This window comes from Coffea arabica, chromosome 2c (genome assembly GCF_036785885.1).
Source record: "Coffea arabica cultivar ET-39 chromosome 2c, Coffea Arabica ET-39 HiFi, whole genome shotgun sequence".
NCBI lineage: Eukaryota > Viridiplantae > Streptophyta > Magnoliopsida > Gentianales > Rubiaceae > Coffea > Coffea arabica.
Genome location: NC_092312.1, coordinates 25,867,393 through 25,884,787, shown reverse-complemented (window position 1 = coordinate 25,884,787; position 17,395 = coordinate 25,867,393). Strand labels below are relative to the sequence as shown.

The 17,395-nt window shown below is 33.3% G+C and overlaps 1 protein-coding gene across 2 annotated transcripts; it reads right to left on the bottom strand.

The window, feature by feature from the left end:
* Positions 1 to 984: 984 nt before the first annotated feature.
* LOC113727043 (beta-glucosidase 13-like) lies at positions 985 to 9,467 on the bottom strand. Of its 2 annotated transcripts, none has more exons than XM_027251010.2 (13): positions 9,262 to 9,467; positions 8,906 to 8,975; positions 6,445 to 6,503; positions 6,069 to 6,144; positions 5,682 to 5,759; positions 5,487 to 5,574; positions 5,038 to 5,290; positions 4,697 to 4,812; positions 4,068 to 4,285; positions 3,708 to 3,739; positions 3,500 to 3,602; positions 3,281 to 3,389; positions 985 to 1,390 (listed from the first exon to the last, which is right to left on the bottom strand). In XM_027251010.2, the coding sequence occupies exons 1-13, from the start codon at positions 9,412 to 9,414 to the stop codon at positions 1,384 to 1,386; spliced, it is 1,362 nt and encodes a 453-aa protein (XP_027106811.1). In that variant the 5' UTR covers positions 9,415 to 9,467; the 3' UTR covers positions 985 to 1,383. The 2 variants fall into 2 exon arrangements, with proteins under 2 accessions (XP_027106811.1, XP_027106808.1); XM_027251007.2 differs by lacking the exon at positions 985 to 1,390 and adding an exon at positions 2,350 to 2,783.
* Between the last annotated feature and the right edge of the window lie 7,928 nt (positions 9,468 to 17,395).

Here is a 17,395-nt window from a genome sequence, read left to right as displayed (position 1 = left end):
ATAAAAAAAATAATAATAATAATAAAAAATAAGAGAAAAATAAATTAAAAAAATGAAAACAAGATAAACTCAAAAAGAAACAATTTAATCTGGCACCAGTCCCCGGCAACGGCGCCAAAGATTGACAGGTCGTCGAAGCCTGTGCAATAATAAATACCTGCTCAAACTAAAAGTGATTTCTGTAGATAGCGGTGAGCAGGGTCGAATCCACAGGGACTGGGAGTAATTATTTCTTTTCAAGTTCACAGTGACAAGGGAGTGTCTTTGTGCAGAAGGTGACAATCAAAGAAATTCAACTAAAATCTAAGAAACTACTAAAAATTAAATAACAAATTACTAAAATCAAATGAGTGATAATTAAGGATCTAGCCAAGGAATAACTTCAGCAATGGTTCATCTAATTGATCATCGATAAGCAAAGGCAATTCCAATTATTCATCAATAAATAGGTTATGACTACCAAACAAGCGATGACAGTCAACCCCTCCTTACTGTGTCGGTGATCAAGGTACGCCCGTTAATCACTGCTCTAATTGAGAAATAATCCTAGGTACGCCCGTAGAATTTAATTCCCCAATTGCCTTACATATTAGAGGAGCCCTATTCTAATCAAATAACGCACTACCAGGGTTATTTTAGATTAGCCCGCGTATTTCCCTGACACAAACCTAATCATGCCAGTTGCCACTATTTTAGAGCAATTAAACAATTACGGATTTAATGCCCTAATTGACAATAGATTACCCAATCAACTAATTATCTGGATCCAAGACAATCAATTAATTAAATAACCATAAGCATAGCAACCAAGAAATATGCGGATACCAATAAATAAAAGAAAAAGATAAAATTAAATCGATCTCACAAATTTTAGACGACCCAGAGCCTTTGTTGTTCCTTGACTAGAGTGAGGAAATTAGTTCATAATTGATGAACAAAATCCACACAAAATTGTAACAAGAGTCGCGGCCATCAACTCCGAAATTGGGAAATGCAATTCACTCGAAGGAATAAAGCAAAGTAAAGTAACAATGGATGATTTAGTCTTCAGTGCTCCTGACTCACGTAGAGGTAGCCACAAAATATTCCAAGGAAAAGTCAAAAGCTCTCCACTACAAGACGAAGGAGACCAAACGGTCAAAGGAAAAGCTAAACTATAAAAATGGAAGAAACTAAGAAGGAAGCCAGCTCCCTCTGTGCGGCGGCTCCCCCAGGGGGAAGAAGACCCCCCACTTCAGCCCTGCGTTCCTCCTTTTAATGCTGCCCTCTGCGAATTACCAAAAAGGACTTGTATCTCCTTATTCCAAAAATGCCCTCGATTGCTTGCTATGTGAACTCTTTCCTGATAACTATCAAATTGGCCTTTATTGTGATATTTTTGTTCTACTCCCTGAAATAAATATAAATTACGAAAAGTGAGTAAAATCCAATAATTAATTCACATCAGGTCAAGTAATTGGGAAAATTAATAATGAAATAAATGATAAAATTGCAACCTATCACATATTACGTGGGGTTGTTTGGATAGGAGATTATTTAAAAACTATATATATATATATATATATATATATATATATATTAAAATAGCATGAATTAACATTAGAAAACATATTCTCTTCTCTCTTTAAAACTCTTTGCTCTCCGTTCTCTCTAGAACTCTTCCATCAAAATCTTTTTCATCTCTCCCATGGCAGAGAGATCAAATCTAGTCTTTCCTCACGGGAGGACGTACTCTTTATAGTTTTTAATTTATTTTATTTGAATAAATTTTCTCCTAAGATTTCCTAATGAGTGATTCTTTTCTCATAGAATTTTCTAGTGAGATTTTCTTCTCTCCTAAATTGTTCTAGTAAGAGTTTTGTTCTTATTTGGGTTTTTTTATAAGAGTTTTTTAAGTTTTTATCTTTGTGAAATTTGAAATTTTGTAGATCTAGAATCTAGTTTCTCATATTTGCAATTTTTCTATTATTGTTAGATCTAAATTTCTCTTTGAACTTGAATCAGTTTTAAACAAATTTGATTGTCAGCGGACATGCACTGATGTATTGGACTACAATGATTTATCCGGATGGAAGATATATAGGAATATCAATTTTATCTTTATTTATATTGTTTTCTTAGATCTGGTATATCTATTGATTTCAGATCTATATGTATCTGTGTCATGTTTGTTTGATTTATTTTCTGCCATTAGTACAGATTTGTTTGAATGAAATAATATTTTCTATCAAAAAAATATATAACATTGTAGCACTTTTTATAATATGATATATCCGAAATAAAAAATAGATGAAAATCGTGTCTATGATACGAGTTGAATAATATTTGAAAATTATTTTTTGCAAATCATACCAACCAAACAGAACAGTATATTCTCCATTGGCAGTAAAAGACTTCAATATAACCATAAAAATATATTCTTCACAGCAAATGAACACATTTTATACCTCAAAAATCAAAATTTCTGAAAATCAGATTATTATTCTTCTTGGGGTATATAGGTAATTGTGTATGCATAGACACATAGATTATTGCATATGCATACATAATTAGGTGACCAGCATTAAAACTAAGCCTACTAACACATAAACAAGATTGGCCGCGCCTATTTAGATGGTTTTCGAAGAAATTTCTTAAACCAAAGGGCAGAAAGCTTAGGAAATCGTTTCATTCCTTCTTTGTAATCCACATAGTTGAGGCCAAATCTGAGAGTGAGGCCAGCATCCCATTCATAATCATCAATGAAAGACCAAGCAAAATATCCCTTTACATTTGCTCCTTCCCTGCATATAAATAGGCCAGCTTTTAAATAAGTCTAATTTTTCTTAAAAGTAAAAGTTTATAACGTTTGTCTTCGAGTCCTCTGATTTTTCTCATCGAGGTTAACAAATTGAACTTGACCAATTTTATATTAATACAGTTCTTGTTCCACGGTTTAATCCTAAAGCCATGTATTTTAGAACGTAAAATCAAATCAAGCCGGATTTTTTTTTTTGTTTCAGAACCAAACTGGATTTAAGTAGACAACCAATTAACGAGAAATGGGTTTTTTATGTTTAATCAATTCATCTGGTAAGACCAAACCTGACGATCTTTCTTTATGGTTTTGGCATTCAACTGGAACATATATACATTAAGAATTTTGCGGCATTGACTTGAATGAACTTACAAAAAGATAAATTTTATGGCATCAGTGATTTTATTTTTCTTAATTGAAGGATTGTTATAAAGATGTCATCCAGACAAAAAAATTTAAAAAATTAGAAAATAAAGCACTCACTTGATTGCCTTTTGGAGATACCATAGATGGCTTTCATGATACTTTATCCGTATCACATCCTTTAGGGCTACTTCACGAGGAATTGAATCATTTCTTGACTCCGCCAAGCCTTTATCATGAGAAACACAAATCATACATCAATATATATATATATATATATATATATATTTCATGTTATATAGATATAAATAAGTGAAAATTTTAATCTAATTGCTTTACCATTTTCAGTGATGAAAATGGGAGGATTCTTGTACTTTTCTTTTATGTAAAGCACAAGGCTCCGAATTCCTTTTGGACATATGAAAAGCCAATTCAACCCCGTCTGCAGGATTTAATAATCAAATTCGAACAAGTAATAAATAGCATTGTCCTAAAGAATAGCATATTATAAAAAGCACATTTTATTAAAACAATAGCATTAATTTACCGGTTGACCAATAGGGACTCCGTCGATGTCAGCTGAAACACATGAAACAGAAATTATTAATTTTTAGAGCATTAAGGGTTAAGACCCTATTTGGAACTTAATATCTAATCAGAGTAAAGGGACATGAAACATTAGGAAATAATTTTCTATATGGCACTTAAACAAAATGCAAATAAAATAGAATGAGGGACGGTATTTACAGGAGAAACTAAGAATTCATTTCTTGGTTTTTTATTCTAGTTTTGATTTGTTTTCATTATGATTTGAAACATCTAATATCCAAAAAAGGCCTAGTGATGAATAACATTTTGTTGATACTATGTCTATTTTCTTCTTTTTTTGGTCCCTTCCCACACTTACTTGAAAAAATGAGGTGATTGTCTGTCATGTAGCTGAGGTTAACCCTGTTGAAAGTTAGTGCAGGGGATGCGTAATTGGAAGTATAGTAGTTCATCCCTAAGAAGTCAATTGACTCAATTAGCATCTTGGATTGAGCTGCTGTGAATGTTGGTAGTCGATTCCCAATTATTGTTCTCATGCTTGGTGGGTAATTTCCGTATGTAATTGGATGCAAAAACCTGAAAAACATCAATTTTTGCTAAGGTACATTAATTGTAAAAGCAAACCATATTTGTAAAGGGAAAATTTTAAAATTCTTATAACTGATTCCATTGTACATACTTAGATAATTATACTCATGAAAAAAAAAACTTGGAATGATTCTACTTATGGAGATTAATTGCCGCATATAAATTTCTAAGTGTCATCACAAGTTTAATTATTTCAAATTTTACACACTAGAATTATCCTAACCGCAAAACTGGGCTTCAATTAATAAATTGATAATTAGGAGAACCAACACTTCAACTTTAATGTGATACTGAAAACTAAAAATTAAACTGACATGTAATTAAGGCTTTACAGGTAATTGAATGAGTCTTAGTCGAAGATGGGACCACAATTATGAAACTTAAACAACCAACACTTACCACCCTAACATGAAATCAAGGGCCCTATAAGGGGCCTTGAGGCCTTCTGGTGTCTTAATCTTTGGCAAAAACCAATGAGTTGCATAGGTGACTCCAATCTGTCCCTTTTGAGACTTCTGCAAACATGCATACATAGGTGAAAATAAATAGCTAATACAGATTTTTGCAGTTTTTTTATGATTTTTCTTTTAAATTTTTTTTTTTCAGCAGGGAAGGGATAGGACTTAAGAAGCGGGGAGAGACATGGGAGATTTTGTAGTTGGGTGAAGTTTTTTTTCTTTTTTTATTTTTTTTGGGTTAAGTAGTTATGTGAGGATTCTAGTTTTGATAGAATTTCTAACCTGATAGTTTTCCTTGTACAATTTAGCTGCAGTAGCATGAGCAAGAAGTAAGTGGTGTGCTACAATATATGGCTCTTTTCCAGAATTTCCATTTGTGCAATTTCCTGCATAAACCGAGCATCGACCTGGTGCATATGTCCCTGTTGTATATGCATACATGCTAAAAGATATTGGCTCATTCAAGGTAATCCAATGCTTCACTCGATCGCCAAATTCTTTGAAGCAGATGTCTACGTAGTCTTTATAATCCTCCCTGAAAATTAAAATGGTCCCCAAATAAATCAATGTATAAATCCATAATAAGTAGTCCCTGTACATGGTCCCAATTAGTACTGATAAGCATCTATTGCTGTTTTCAACCAGAAATGGTCCCTGTACTATGTACATTGCAGATTTTGATAATGGCTTTAATGTTTGAGGCTCCTATAACTATAAGCATCAGAACTTACACAATGTGGGGATGTAGCCATCCTTTATATTCATCTTCAAGACCTTGGGGAGTATCCCAATGGAAAAGTGTGACAAAGGGTTTTAATCCTGCACATTGAATACATGGTATGATCGATTGGTTATATTGTAGGTTATTCCACTAGGTAAAAGCAAAATACAAAAGAAAATCGTACAGACTAAGTAAAAATGATTACCCAGTGCGATAACTTCATTAATCACGTTATTGTAGAACTTGATACCTTCTTGATTCACGCCTTCGCTTATCTTCCCAGCTACAAGAGAAACAATTTAACTTGGTTTGAGACCAAGAAACCAAAGATTAATTAATTATCTTCCCAGCTCATGGGATTTTCTTGTTATAGCATCTCTACTTGCTTCATATTTTTATGTGTAGTACAAGAGTTTGGGAACAGCGAAAGGTGATAATGATTAATTGTTGTTTCAACTGAAATGTCTCTCTTCTACTTCTCATTAAAAAAATTTTTCTTGTCTGCAGATTTTGTAATTGACTGGTTTCTTTACAGTGTGCAAGGACTGATAGGGTAAAAAAAAATACAATTATGCATGAAGGTAATTCTTACTTGGTACAATTCTGGTCCATGCGAGGGAAAATCTAAAAGCGTCCATACCCATATTCTTGACTAGACGGATGTCTTCCTGGAATATTACCATATGATTTATTTCGTTCAAAAAAAAATGGAAAAGTATAGAGATAGAAACAAAAAAAAAATTGTAAAGAAAAAAAATGCTGCACAGACATTTAGTTTCTGTTAATAGCTGCATTTCTGTTTGAATATCCCTTTTTTAATAAGTGCACTGTGCTACTGGTGTGTATCTCACTGCTAATCCATAAGAAAAAAGAAACAGATTCTTTTTCTTTTTCCCTTCCTCTTTTTGAGCAACAAAAAGAGAAGAGTTTAAAAAAAAAAAAAGAAAGAGTAAGAAATAAGTACTCACCTTATAGCGGTGATAAAAATCGATAGCTACATCTCCATTGGAATGATCCCATATTTTCTCTGTAAATGTTTAAGAAAATTGACAAATAAAAAAATTGATTGTCAAATGTCACCAATAAAAGGCTGGTCAAAAAGAAAGGAAATTTGACAGTCTAGACCTTTTAAGAATGTCTCTATTGCTGTAATTATAAGAATTCAATCTTTTGATTGTGACAAGAAACATAGCTAGTTGCAAGAAAAAAGTATGGTCATGACAAACTATTGAGGTAACTCATTCTTTAATTTCTTGTAAGAGTTGATGTGACGACAATCAGACTTACATTAGATTTCTGTACTAGATTTTGTAGGGATAATACTGGTAGGAAACAAAGGACTGCTTCTATCATCAATCTTGTAATAATTATTTTTTTTCCTAGTATTGAAAAAGAAAAAATTAATCTTTCTTAGCATGCATCAGTGATTTGTAAACAAGCACAAAGGGAGCTGGCTGGTGGGCTCAGGATTTTTTGTTTGTAGCTAATATATGTAGCTATCGAAGTATATGGGAAATTTAAACCAAAAAAAAAAAAAAAAAGTGATGTCCTAACAGAGGACAATCTTGACTGAATAGTGAAATCCAGCCGGGTCGAGCAGTTTTAAAGTGAGAATTTTTTGGCCCGGCTGGCATATTTAAGGTTAAGGCATGGTCTCAATCTGACAATTTTCTTGCCTAAAAATTTTGCTAAAATGCACAATTTTTTTTGTTCAGATAATTTTTTAAAAAAGAAAGTTCGTGTCGATCAGCTTATCCGATTTTCATCTACGTAGAAAACCATTTTGTAAGGGAAATTTTCTTGTTATACTGATTCGTCAGATGCTAATACAAGTATCAAAAGTTGATGCTAGTTCTTCAAGATCAAACATTTTACATTTGTTTTTTCAAGTTTGTTTTTGAGTTAATAATCTTTAAAAAATAATTTAAGTATTATAAAACAACTGAATAAGGATTATGTACGTGGGCACTGCCGCTCCTTTCAAAAAAACCGTGTTCGCGGTTCTGACCAATTCTTGATGCTGGCAATATTGACTATTGAATCAGCTGTAAAAGCTTTTAAATAAGGGATAATTTCAGATACTTCCCTTGATGTTTCTGACAATTGCGCTTAAATATTCTATAAAATTAAAAATTACACTCATTTACCTTTGATGGACACATTTGATAAATATTGCACCTCCTGTCACTAAAAGAAAGTTTAAAAAGTGGGAAAAATGTACTGACACACAAGTTTTTGCCAACTTTACCCTCTTTATATTCTGAACGAAACATTTACCACTTTGTTTATAAAAGTTAATTAAAAAAGAGAAAAAAATATGAAAATAGTATGGATCCTCTCAGTACAACAAAGAATACATATACAATTCTGCACTTTTGACTGTTAAAAGCAAGAAGAGTTGGACAAGTTGCAACGGCTTTATTTTGGCAGTATATAAGATGGATAAAGTGTAAAAAAAAAATGAATGCTATTTTTAACTCTTGGCATTCTTCCTCCCTATGGCAGTTGAGGAATAATAAAATCAATTTTGCTTCTCAAGATAACAGTTGAGAAATGACAAAATCAATTTTTCTTTTGCAGATGCTTGCGCCAAGAAGCAAATAAAAAAATATTATTGTTGTAGGCAATTTTTTTCTCACATTTTTGCAATAATATTAGCCACAACATTTTGAGGGCAAGTTGGTCATTAGGAGGCTTTTGGAGCTAACGTGTTGTCACATCTATCAGAGAGGGGAGGTAAGTGTAATTTTTAATTTTAGAGAGTATTTAAGTGTAATTGTTAGAAACCTCAAGGGAGGTATCTGAAATTAGCCCTTTAAATAATTTCCCATCTGCTAAAACGAGTTTGTTGATTTTTCAACACGAAAGGTAGAAATCAAGGGAGTAGTACTCGTATTGGCTTTTTCATAGCTAGCAAAATAGTCACAATCACTAAGTATGACGGTGATAAAGATGGCAATCATTTAACTATGCAGAACAGTTAATTAATGTCAGTTATCATTTGTTATAATTAATTAGACTTACCATGATAGGTAAACTATTCTTTACATGCTATTGCACCAGTAATTTTCGGAAGAAATTGGCAATAAATGTTACGGGCGAGAGACAAGAGTTGCAAATTTCTTGGTGATTATTTGTGGTTGGTGACCATGATTAATCGATTACCATCAAACAGTTGGGATTTTTTTTTCTTTTAAGTTGTGGAATTGTGGTAAAAGTTAAATGCAAATTAGTCTATTCCTTGTCATTTTCTATATTTTCTAGTTTGCTTCCAAGGGTCATTCATGCCTTTGTTAAGCTATATGACTTAGTATTCTTGTGTTCTTGACCAATTACCTGTTCAATGAACAAGTAACTTGGGGCTTCATGGTAATTTTAAAAACTAAATTGATGAATGCAGGAAAAATTAGATGGATGTTGATTTATAACCTGGATGCGTGTGAGTGAAATTGTCCCATACACTCGGTCCCTTCCCTCCTTCATGAGCTCCTCCCTCAATCTGAGATTCAAAAAAATAATAATATAAAAAAAAAGGTTTAAACAAAAACAAAGAATTTGACAAGTTTGTATAACTTATTAGAACACAAAATTCAAATTATAGCCAGCAGCCATCAAGAAAACCCTACTTCTGTTTTGTCAGAGAAGAAAAGAAAATTTATGAAGGATTGATCTTAGAAACAGAATCCAAGGGCACAAGGGTCGGGAAAATTTGGTTTCTTGAATAGACATTTCTACCATAATACATGCATTTTACTTTCCAAGCGTCTAGGTTAACCAGTGTATACCTGATAAGCAGCAGTAGCTGCTCCAAAAAGAAAGTCATCTGGGAAACTACTTCTGTTGAACGGAGGTCTGGAATAATGACTTGGTGTTGCTGCATAGCTATGACCTAAATAATGAGCAAGGAGGAAGACGAAGAGGAGGCTTCTTGCAACCATTGCTGCTAAATTAATGTTTCTATGCAGCCCGTCTATACTGCACTATAGCAACATGCGAGTTCTCTATTTGTAGAAGAGAATTGCTGGCAGAAAAATCTTTTTCTTATTGTCTAAAAGCATTATTGAATACTCCCAATAACTATGAAAATGACTATTGGGAACCTATATTGCTCTCAAAGTCTTATCTTGAGGATTAGTCAAAAAATGAGACTTCACGTGTTAAATATGATGAAAATGATAAAATCACATTGCAAAATTTATTTCTGATGAAATTGGCATTTGAGAAGTGTATCCATCACCCATATGTATTAATTTCCACGGAATTTTTTTTTTAAAATTAGATGCGATTTTAGATGGCTGTGGACATTAAATCTGGCTAATCAAAGTGTATGAGTATAATATGGTGTTGCCACTTGCTTTAAGAAAAATGTACTGTCTCACCATTATATCAATCAATATATTCTTGATTTCCATTCCACGAGTTTCTCTTTCTCGTCATTAATCTCATGGACACTAGGCATCTGTATCCACAAGATCATTATCCCACACTAAAACAATTCAATTTGCAGACACTGAAGATGCAAAACTTATAGATAGATATTTTTTCTTGTTTTGTTTTTGTTAACATCCTAATAGGGTATTGTTATTGTGAGCCTATATTAATTTCTTAAAAGTGATTCCATGTCAATTATGTTAAATTCTTTTCTTCTTGTTTTTCCTTTTTTTTTTTAATCTGAACCTTCTAAAAATTTTTAGGTTCTCGGATAAAGAGGATGAGAATAATTTGTTAAAAATGTCATAGTATTTACATTCATGAAATTGACCACTAGATCTAGTAGGCAGCTTGCTTGTATACCTACTTCATGATTCTGATCGATAAAGTCCAATAAACTCTTCGTTGAGACAACAGAAGTTGAAGTGAAAATGCCTTAGGGCGAAATGAAGCAGCATTTAAAGTCACTAAAACACTAACAGATACCTAATGCAAAAAGGAAAAGAAATAAATTTAGTAGTCTTGTAATGCAAAGATCCTTTTTATCATTTTGTCTTTAATTAACAGAAAAACCCATATTACACAAAGAGCAAACAGACCCAGTAATAGACTAACGGCACGTTTGATAAAACTAAAGTGTGAAAATTGAAATCTGAAATCTAAAGTTTGAATCTATTAAATTATTAAATTGTTAAGTACTAAATCTGATATATTTGGGTGTATATCACATTAAGTAATAAGTGAATAACTTATTACTTAATTCTTGGAGTAAATTTTGTCTAAAAAATTCAGTGTGATTTAATTAATTCAGATGTTCTATTTTTTGTTATCAATATATCTGAACATGTTATGATTTGAACTCATTATATTTAAATGCTAAATTAGGTTATTAAACAGGGTCTAAAAGTCCCTCAAGAGACTAGGAAAGAAACCAAACCAAAAAAAAGGGGGGGCGGGCAAATTAGCATAGATCTGAATGTCCAAAAATCAACAAGTAGAGACTTAATCTACCGATAAGAGTATATGATTTTGTTTACAGGGACTCAACATGCCACCAAAAAATTCAGCCAGATCCCTCATTTGGCTGGTTCAACTGGCAAGTCAAATAAGCTTGATCGAGTTTGATCCTGATCCAATCAAATTAGAGCTTAGTTCACTCCGGGCGAATGATTCAACAACAGGGTTGGACCGAGTGAGTTTTATAGCTATGATTGGGAATAGAACTTCTTCATCCTTGTGTTGCCACTATATTGTACGTACGTCCTTATATTGGATGTGGAGCAATGCAGGCCTAGTGATTTACAAATCGAATATTTTGTGAACATATGCACAAGAATCCTGAACTTCTTTGTGCATTTAACCGGTTGTCAAACACTAACTTCTGGATACTAATTGTCAATTGTTTATGTTCAATGCCGTTTCCCCACAGTCCAAATTATTGAATTTTAATAGTTTTAACAGCTTGGACTAACTCAATGTCCTCTTAGATGTGAAAGTAGAATGTCAAAGAGTTGGCGCAAGATTTGTTAATTCATTTATGAGCACAAGAAAAAGAACATTATTAATCACGTCCATTTTGGTCATAGAAACTTCACAATTTTGGTGGTAGTGTTTGCAATCACGCCCTGTCTTATTTTTGGCACTTGACAACCTCATTCATCCATTTGTGAACATTCTAAATCAAATTGTAATGTCCTCTGTGAAATATTGGTGGAGTTCATGTACGGTATTTGCCGACAATAATCAACCAGCAAAGGTTCAAAGACCACGTCAAGCAATTCTTTTTTTTTTTTTTTTTTTGAGGGGGGGGGGGGGGGGGGGCGGGATTCTGCCATGCTAAGTAATCTTTTTGGGAAACAATTTTTCGGGGATCCCTGAAGCAATTATTTACCTGTAACTATGATGAATTAAAAAGATTGAGCAACCGGTCCCCAGGTTTAAATAAGTATTCCACGAGGGATGTGTGAAACATCTCATGTAATTCTACCATTAACTATGGACCGAAACATCATATGTTTTTTCAAAGTTCAAATATGGTGCAACTTTCAGAAGTACTATAAACACTCTCCAATGAAATTATCCTACTTAATGTGCATGGTTTCAACTTATTTGGAACTCTTTTTATTGTATTCAAACTCGTTATAAATATAAAAAATCCAAAAAAAATATTCAGTTCGAATATGTGTATAGATAGGAATACAGAATAAGAATCAGTAGATGGATGCTTAAGTTAAAATAAAAAAAAGAAAGCAACAAAAGCAAAGGGTTTAAGTCTACTTGTAACTACCCCAGTTTTGTCCCATAGAAATTGTCGAACATAAAATATAAGGTAGTTCGAGAATTAATTATGAAGAACCTCTATCTTGGCTGACTCATGATGATGAATTAATAGGACTATGGCAAGCCTGGAATTTCAGATAAGTACGTAGTGTCCCCTTGCCTTGGCTGGTAGGTGATGTGAAAACTGAAAAGCTTTAACAAAAATGAATCATGTACAAGACGTATTCTTTTCGTGTTCGAATACACAAAACACTGGAATAAAACTTGTGTTTTGCATGGGCGATTTAAACATTTTTACCTTCATATACATTGCGTTACTGCATCAAGAAAATTTTTTCAGGAGTGAGAATAAGTTTAATGCTGCTGTGCAGCTTTCTTGTCAAGCACAGTTACAATGGTATTTGTCTCTAACACTTTTATAAATGCAAAACTAATTTCTTTTACTTTAATTACGAAAAGAATTAATTCTACGTACTTACATCATGCATCTGAAGAGGTTTACTGGCAGTTCCTACTTTACAAAGAATAACTTTTCCACCAATTGAATTATTGGATTCTACTTGGCCAGTTTGACAGTGGAATCATGCACAGATTAACATACATGTGGAAGAAGGTGGATTGTCAATAATAGTTTACACAAAATTGTAGATGTCCTGGTCAAGTAATTGACTGCAGATATGGTTGGATTTTGCTATTCATTCTCTCAATTATTAGATGAATCATGAATGGCCTCTCAAGGACTTGCTGTAAAAAGTACAAAATCAGCTAGTATGGTACACCATTTTCTGCTCTCTCTCTCTCTCTCTCTCTCTCTCTCTCTCTATATATATATATATATACATATATATATATATATATACAGTACTGCTTGATTCCTACTTCCTTGGGCAGGCAACATTTCTTTCTTGCTTTTTGTTTGCTTTCTAAGAGTTACCAGTCCCACTTTTTTCCTTTGTCTTTTCCTTTGTCTTTAAATCACAAAACTCCAATATTGTTTGTCCCTTCCACTTGGCAGATCCAGTTTTACTTTTTCTACACCACAATAGGCCAATACTTGCCAGTTTGTGTTTTTCAGTTACGAGGACCTAGCAATTTCCTTCATTAACTGGAAAAACTTGGCATGGAAAGTGTTAGGGAAAATAAACGCTGAGATGTACATTTTGTCAAACTTCACTGCTAGGCCATTAGCTGAATAAAGAAAAACATCTAGATTACCAATGGAACAAGATGCATTGCTATTACCTACAAACTCTGAAATGTACAATCTTCTGTGACCCCAATTCTAGGTCACAAGCTGAATAATCTAAAATATCTAGGTACCATTCAATTCTGGCCCTCATATTTCATGTTCAGAATTCAAAGGGACTTATAATTGAAGAGAGAGGGAGAGAAAATGATAAGGCATTGCATCACATCTATATACAGCTGCAACTTCTCTTGACTGCTATAGATTGAGCAAGATCCTTGGCAAATTGATTTACCAGAACATCTAGAAAGCAAAACATAAAATACGACATAATATTGTGTAGAAGATATTGACTTGAATGCAATTGATGTGGAACTCGTGTAAATAATATCCTTTAGGATATGTATGCTTAGAAACTGAGAAGAAGAACGAAATATCTCTCAAGCATCATGCAGGAAATTGAAATAATTTAATGAGTTTTAAAAGCACACCGAGAGATGGGTCTCCACAACTAAAAGCTCAGTTGAGATTGATGCTTGCTGTATGCTTGGCCATGCTCTTAATTAATAGATGCAACTTTCTTCCAAGCAGATGATGATAAGAAAAAATATATGGATATTCCGAAATATTAGATTCATGAGAAAATGATTATGTCCCACATTGGTTCGAGAGATGGAGAAAGAGCGGTGATTAATATGTAAGTAAGGATTCAAGACCTAATAATTTAAATTTTTTGATCAGAGTTGACCTCGTGACTTACATATTAGACTCTTGGATTGAATGGACTCTTTGGAGGTGTTTCGATGTGAATCCATCGACAGAAAATAGTCTATCAATCGACGAAACCATTAAAAGACTGTTATAACCGAGGATATTAAATAGACAGGAAATGAAACACCTTGTTAGTCATCCTTGCGTAATCTTTTTTTCTTATCAATGAAAAGTTAACTGTTGCTTAAAAAGAGTTTATAGCAGTAATTTTTTATTTATTGCCTTTTTTTTCCACTTTAGCTTGTAGTTTGCCATTATTATGGTAGCAACAAGGTAACAGAGTTGGCAGTAGTGGTGTTGGTGGCGGTACCGATTTGGCACCTACTCGACAGGCATTACAGTAGGTTATTTTCTTCACCTCTTTCGTTCCTTTTTAGCAAAAGGGCAGTTTTGGTATTATAATTAAAATTACTGCTATTTATCAGGTTTCGTTATCGAAACAACAAAAATAGGGGAGGTCTGTGCAATATTCAAAACAAGAGGAGTGCTAGATAAAATTGTTATGATCTTCAAGGGAAATATGATTCCAGTTGATTTTAAATCATAAGAGCTATCGAGTTTCAATGATTGCTTGCTTTTTATAGCTTCTTATTGTACTAAAATAGAAGCTAAGATTTTCATCATGGATTTGGTGCGTATTTAAATCTGATAAATAAGCTTCCCTGGAATTTATTAATTTCTCATTCTTGTAATAATTCCACTGATGAATAAAGTGACCAAATCCCCTGCTGTAGCAAATCGATACTTTGACGCCAACATCTGGTATGTAGTGTTAACTGCTTTGGAGTAATTTCACTAATTATAAAGCCTTGCTACGTGTTTATGTCTCAAAAATCCAAACAATAATGTTGGTGTAGAATTCACAATGCAGGTAGTTTGGTTGCCGTAATACTTACTAGCTTTGATTTTATTATTATTATTATTTTTTTGTATAAATGAAAGGCTTTGAACATCAAATTTTTCGTTTATACTCCCTGTTCTGTATCACCCAATCCATCCCTTCCCTTTTACTGGTTTCGATTGTTTAGCTGTATAGCTGTAATTGCACTTTGCTGCTACAAATTCACTTGGAATTCTCGATGACATTTTTTCTATGTCAGCCCAAGTGCTACAAATTGAGCAAGATCCTTGGCAAATTGCTTGACCAGAACATCAAAAGAAAGAAAATAAGAATAAGCTATGAGATGGAGTATTTATTTTGACTTGAATGGACATCATCCTGTGATACTCATGTGTAAATGATATCGTTTAGAATATGGCTATATCATTTATGAGCTCAGAAGAAGAACGAAATTTCGTTCAATCATCAAAGCAGGAAGTTGTAACACTTAAATGATAATTAAAACCACATGGAGAGATGGGTCTCGGCAACTAATTAAAAGAGCAGAACTGTCCGCATCAATCATAAATCATCGATGCCTAGATCTTCTTTCGATTCACTCCAAACAAGAAATTAAGAATCTGGCACTGTTTAATGTTGGCAGGATGCCGTACATGGAACCGGCTACCAGACATGAATTCTCACCCAATCCTTATCAATCATTTATTGCTGGCCGATTTCCAGCAATTTTAGTAACAATAAAATTACCGTTTTTGTACAAAAAGAAAAAGACATGAATGGGCATTTCTTTTATACATTAATGATCGCCATACCAACTCTACACAAAGCGTGCCTTTCTCAGAAATAGCACTTTTTATGCATCTTTGTATAATCGCAAAGTATTAAGGATTGTTCTTGATAACTTATAATGAGCTTAGCTACAGGCATCAAAAGTTAATTTTGGAAATCAAATATGAAAACTAAGCACATGTTCTCCGATTTCTTCCGCAATTTTCATACTTAATTATTGAACTTATTTTACATCGATTGTGAAAGAGGTAAGGTACTCGGTTATAAGTGTGAGAAAAGGTTTCACTCTTTGAGCTAGTTTTTGGGGCTAGAAAACCCAATACCACCCAATACTGGAATCAAAATAAGAGAGATTGTTGAATTTATTCCACATTAATTAATTGAAAGTACAAGGGGCAGCATGCTTAGTTATAAATGCAAGAAAAATCCTCACTTATGAGCTAGGTTTTGAGTGGGGCCTTTGTCACTCCTTATAATTTTATTTGTTCTTAAACTATTCTTCTTTAATATTGCAACTGACGCACAATAGCAAATGAGTTATTCTTATATCTCGAACCCATTACGTGCCACCGACAAACAGTGAAATAAACACTAACACATAGCTACATAAACCCCACATATCTTGCCGATAAAATATTGAGTGTGTTTTTGTATCCCACATCAGGAGTTTAACAAAGAAATCTCTCCTTATGGTAGTTATAAATATAGTTGACTTAAGTGAGTTTAAGTGTGCTAAAGGCACCAGTCCAAGTGTCATGTACACCAGTCTAAGAGAGTTTTGGGGACCCGTGCTCTAATCTAAGAGAGGTTTTGGTTTGGCATCAAACCAAAAGAGCAAGTCATGGGTCTTTGGGCCATTAAGCATTTAGTGCTATTTAGGCTCTTTTGTGTTTTCAGTTTAGGTGCCTTTTGGATCCGGGAATTATTTTCTAAGGTTTTGTACTCTCTCTTTTGTACTCTCTTTTTGTTATAATAAATCTACTACCTCTTCGCCCGTGGACGTAGATCAATTGGACCGAACCATGTAAATTTCGTATTTCTCTATTTGATTTATTTGTTCTGTTATTGTCATTATTGAGTTATCAAGAACCCTATTATTCTCGTTCGTCAATATCCTAGGACCAAACCTAACATAAAAGGATGAAGATTTCTCTATTCACAATTCAATTGTCATACTTTATCAAGTTGTAATGACCACGTTTTCGAGATAGTCTGAAAAGTGCTTCAAGAATATTAAAAAAAAAAATTGAAGAGTAAATTAGATGTAATTGACATCTAAGATGGGAAAGGTGAGTTCAAAAAAAAAAAAAAAAAGAAATTGGAATGTTTGGACAATGAATATCCCAGAGCTAGTAGGAACAAGAGAAAGAACAATTGAACAATGAAATTGGAAGATTGGTAATCTGCTACACATCATTAGCCCAAACTATTTAGCAGTTAAGACTTTTATATATGCATCTGAATCCGTCGGAAAAATAATATGTATTGCAACATTAAAGATTCATCTTTCGCCCTGTCCCTATCTTGAATTATACAGGCGAGACAAGGTGAATAGCCATGCAGGTATTGCACCTTTTTCCTTCCAGACAACAAATTTGCAATATATGTAACTTCACTTCTA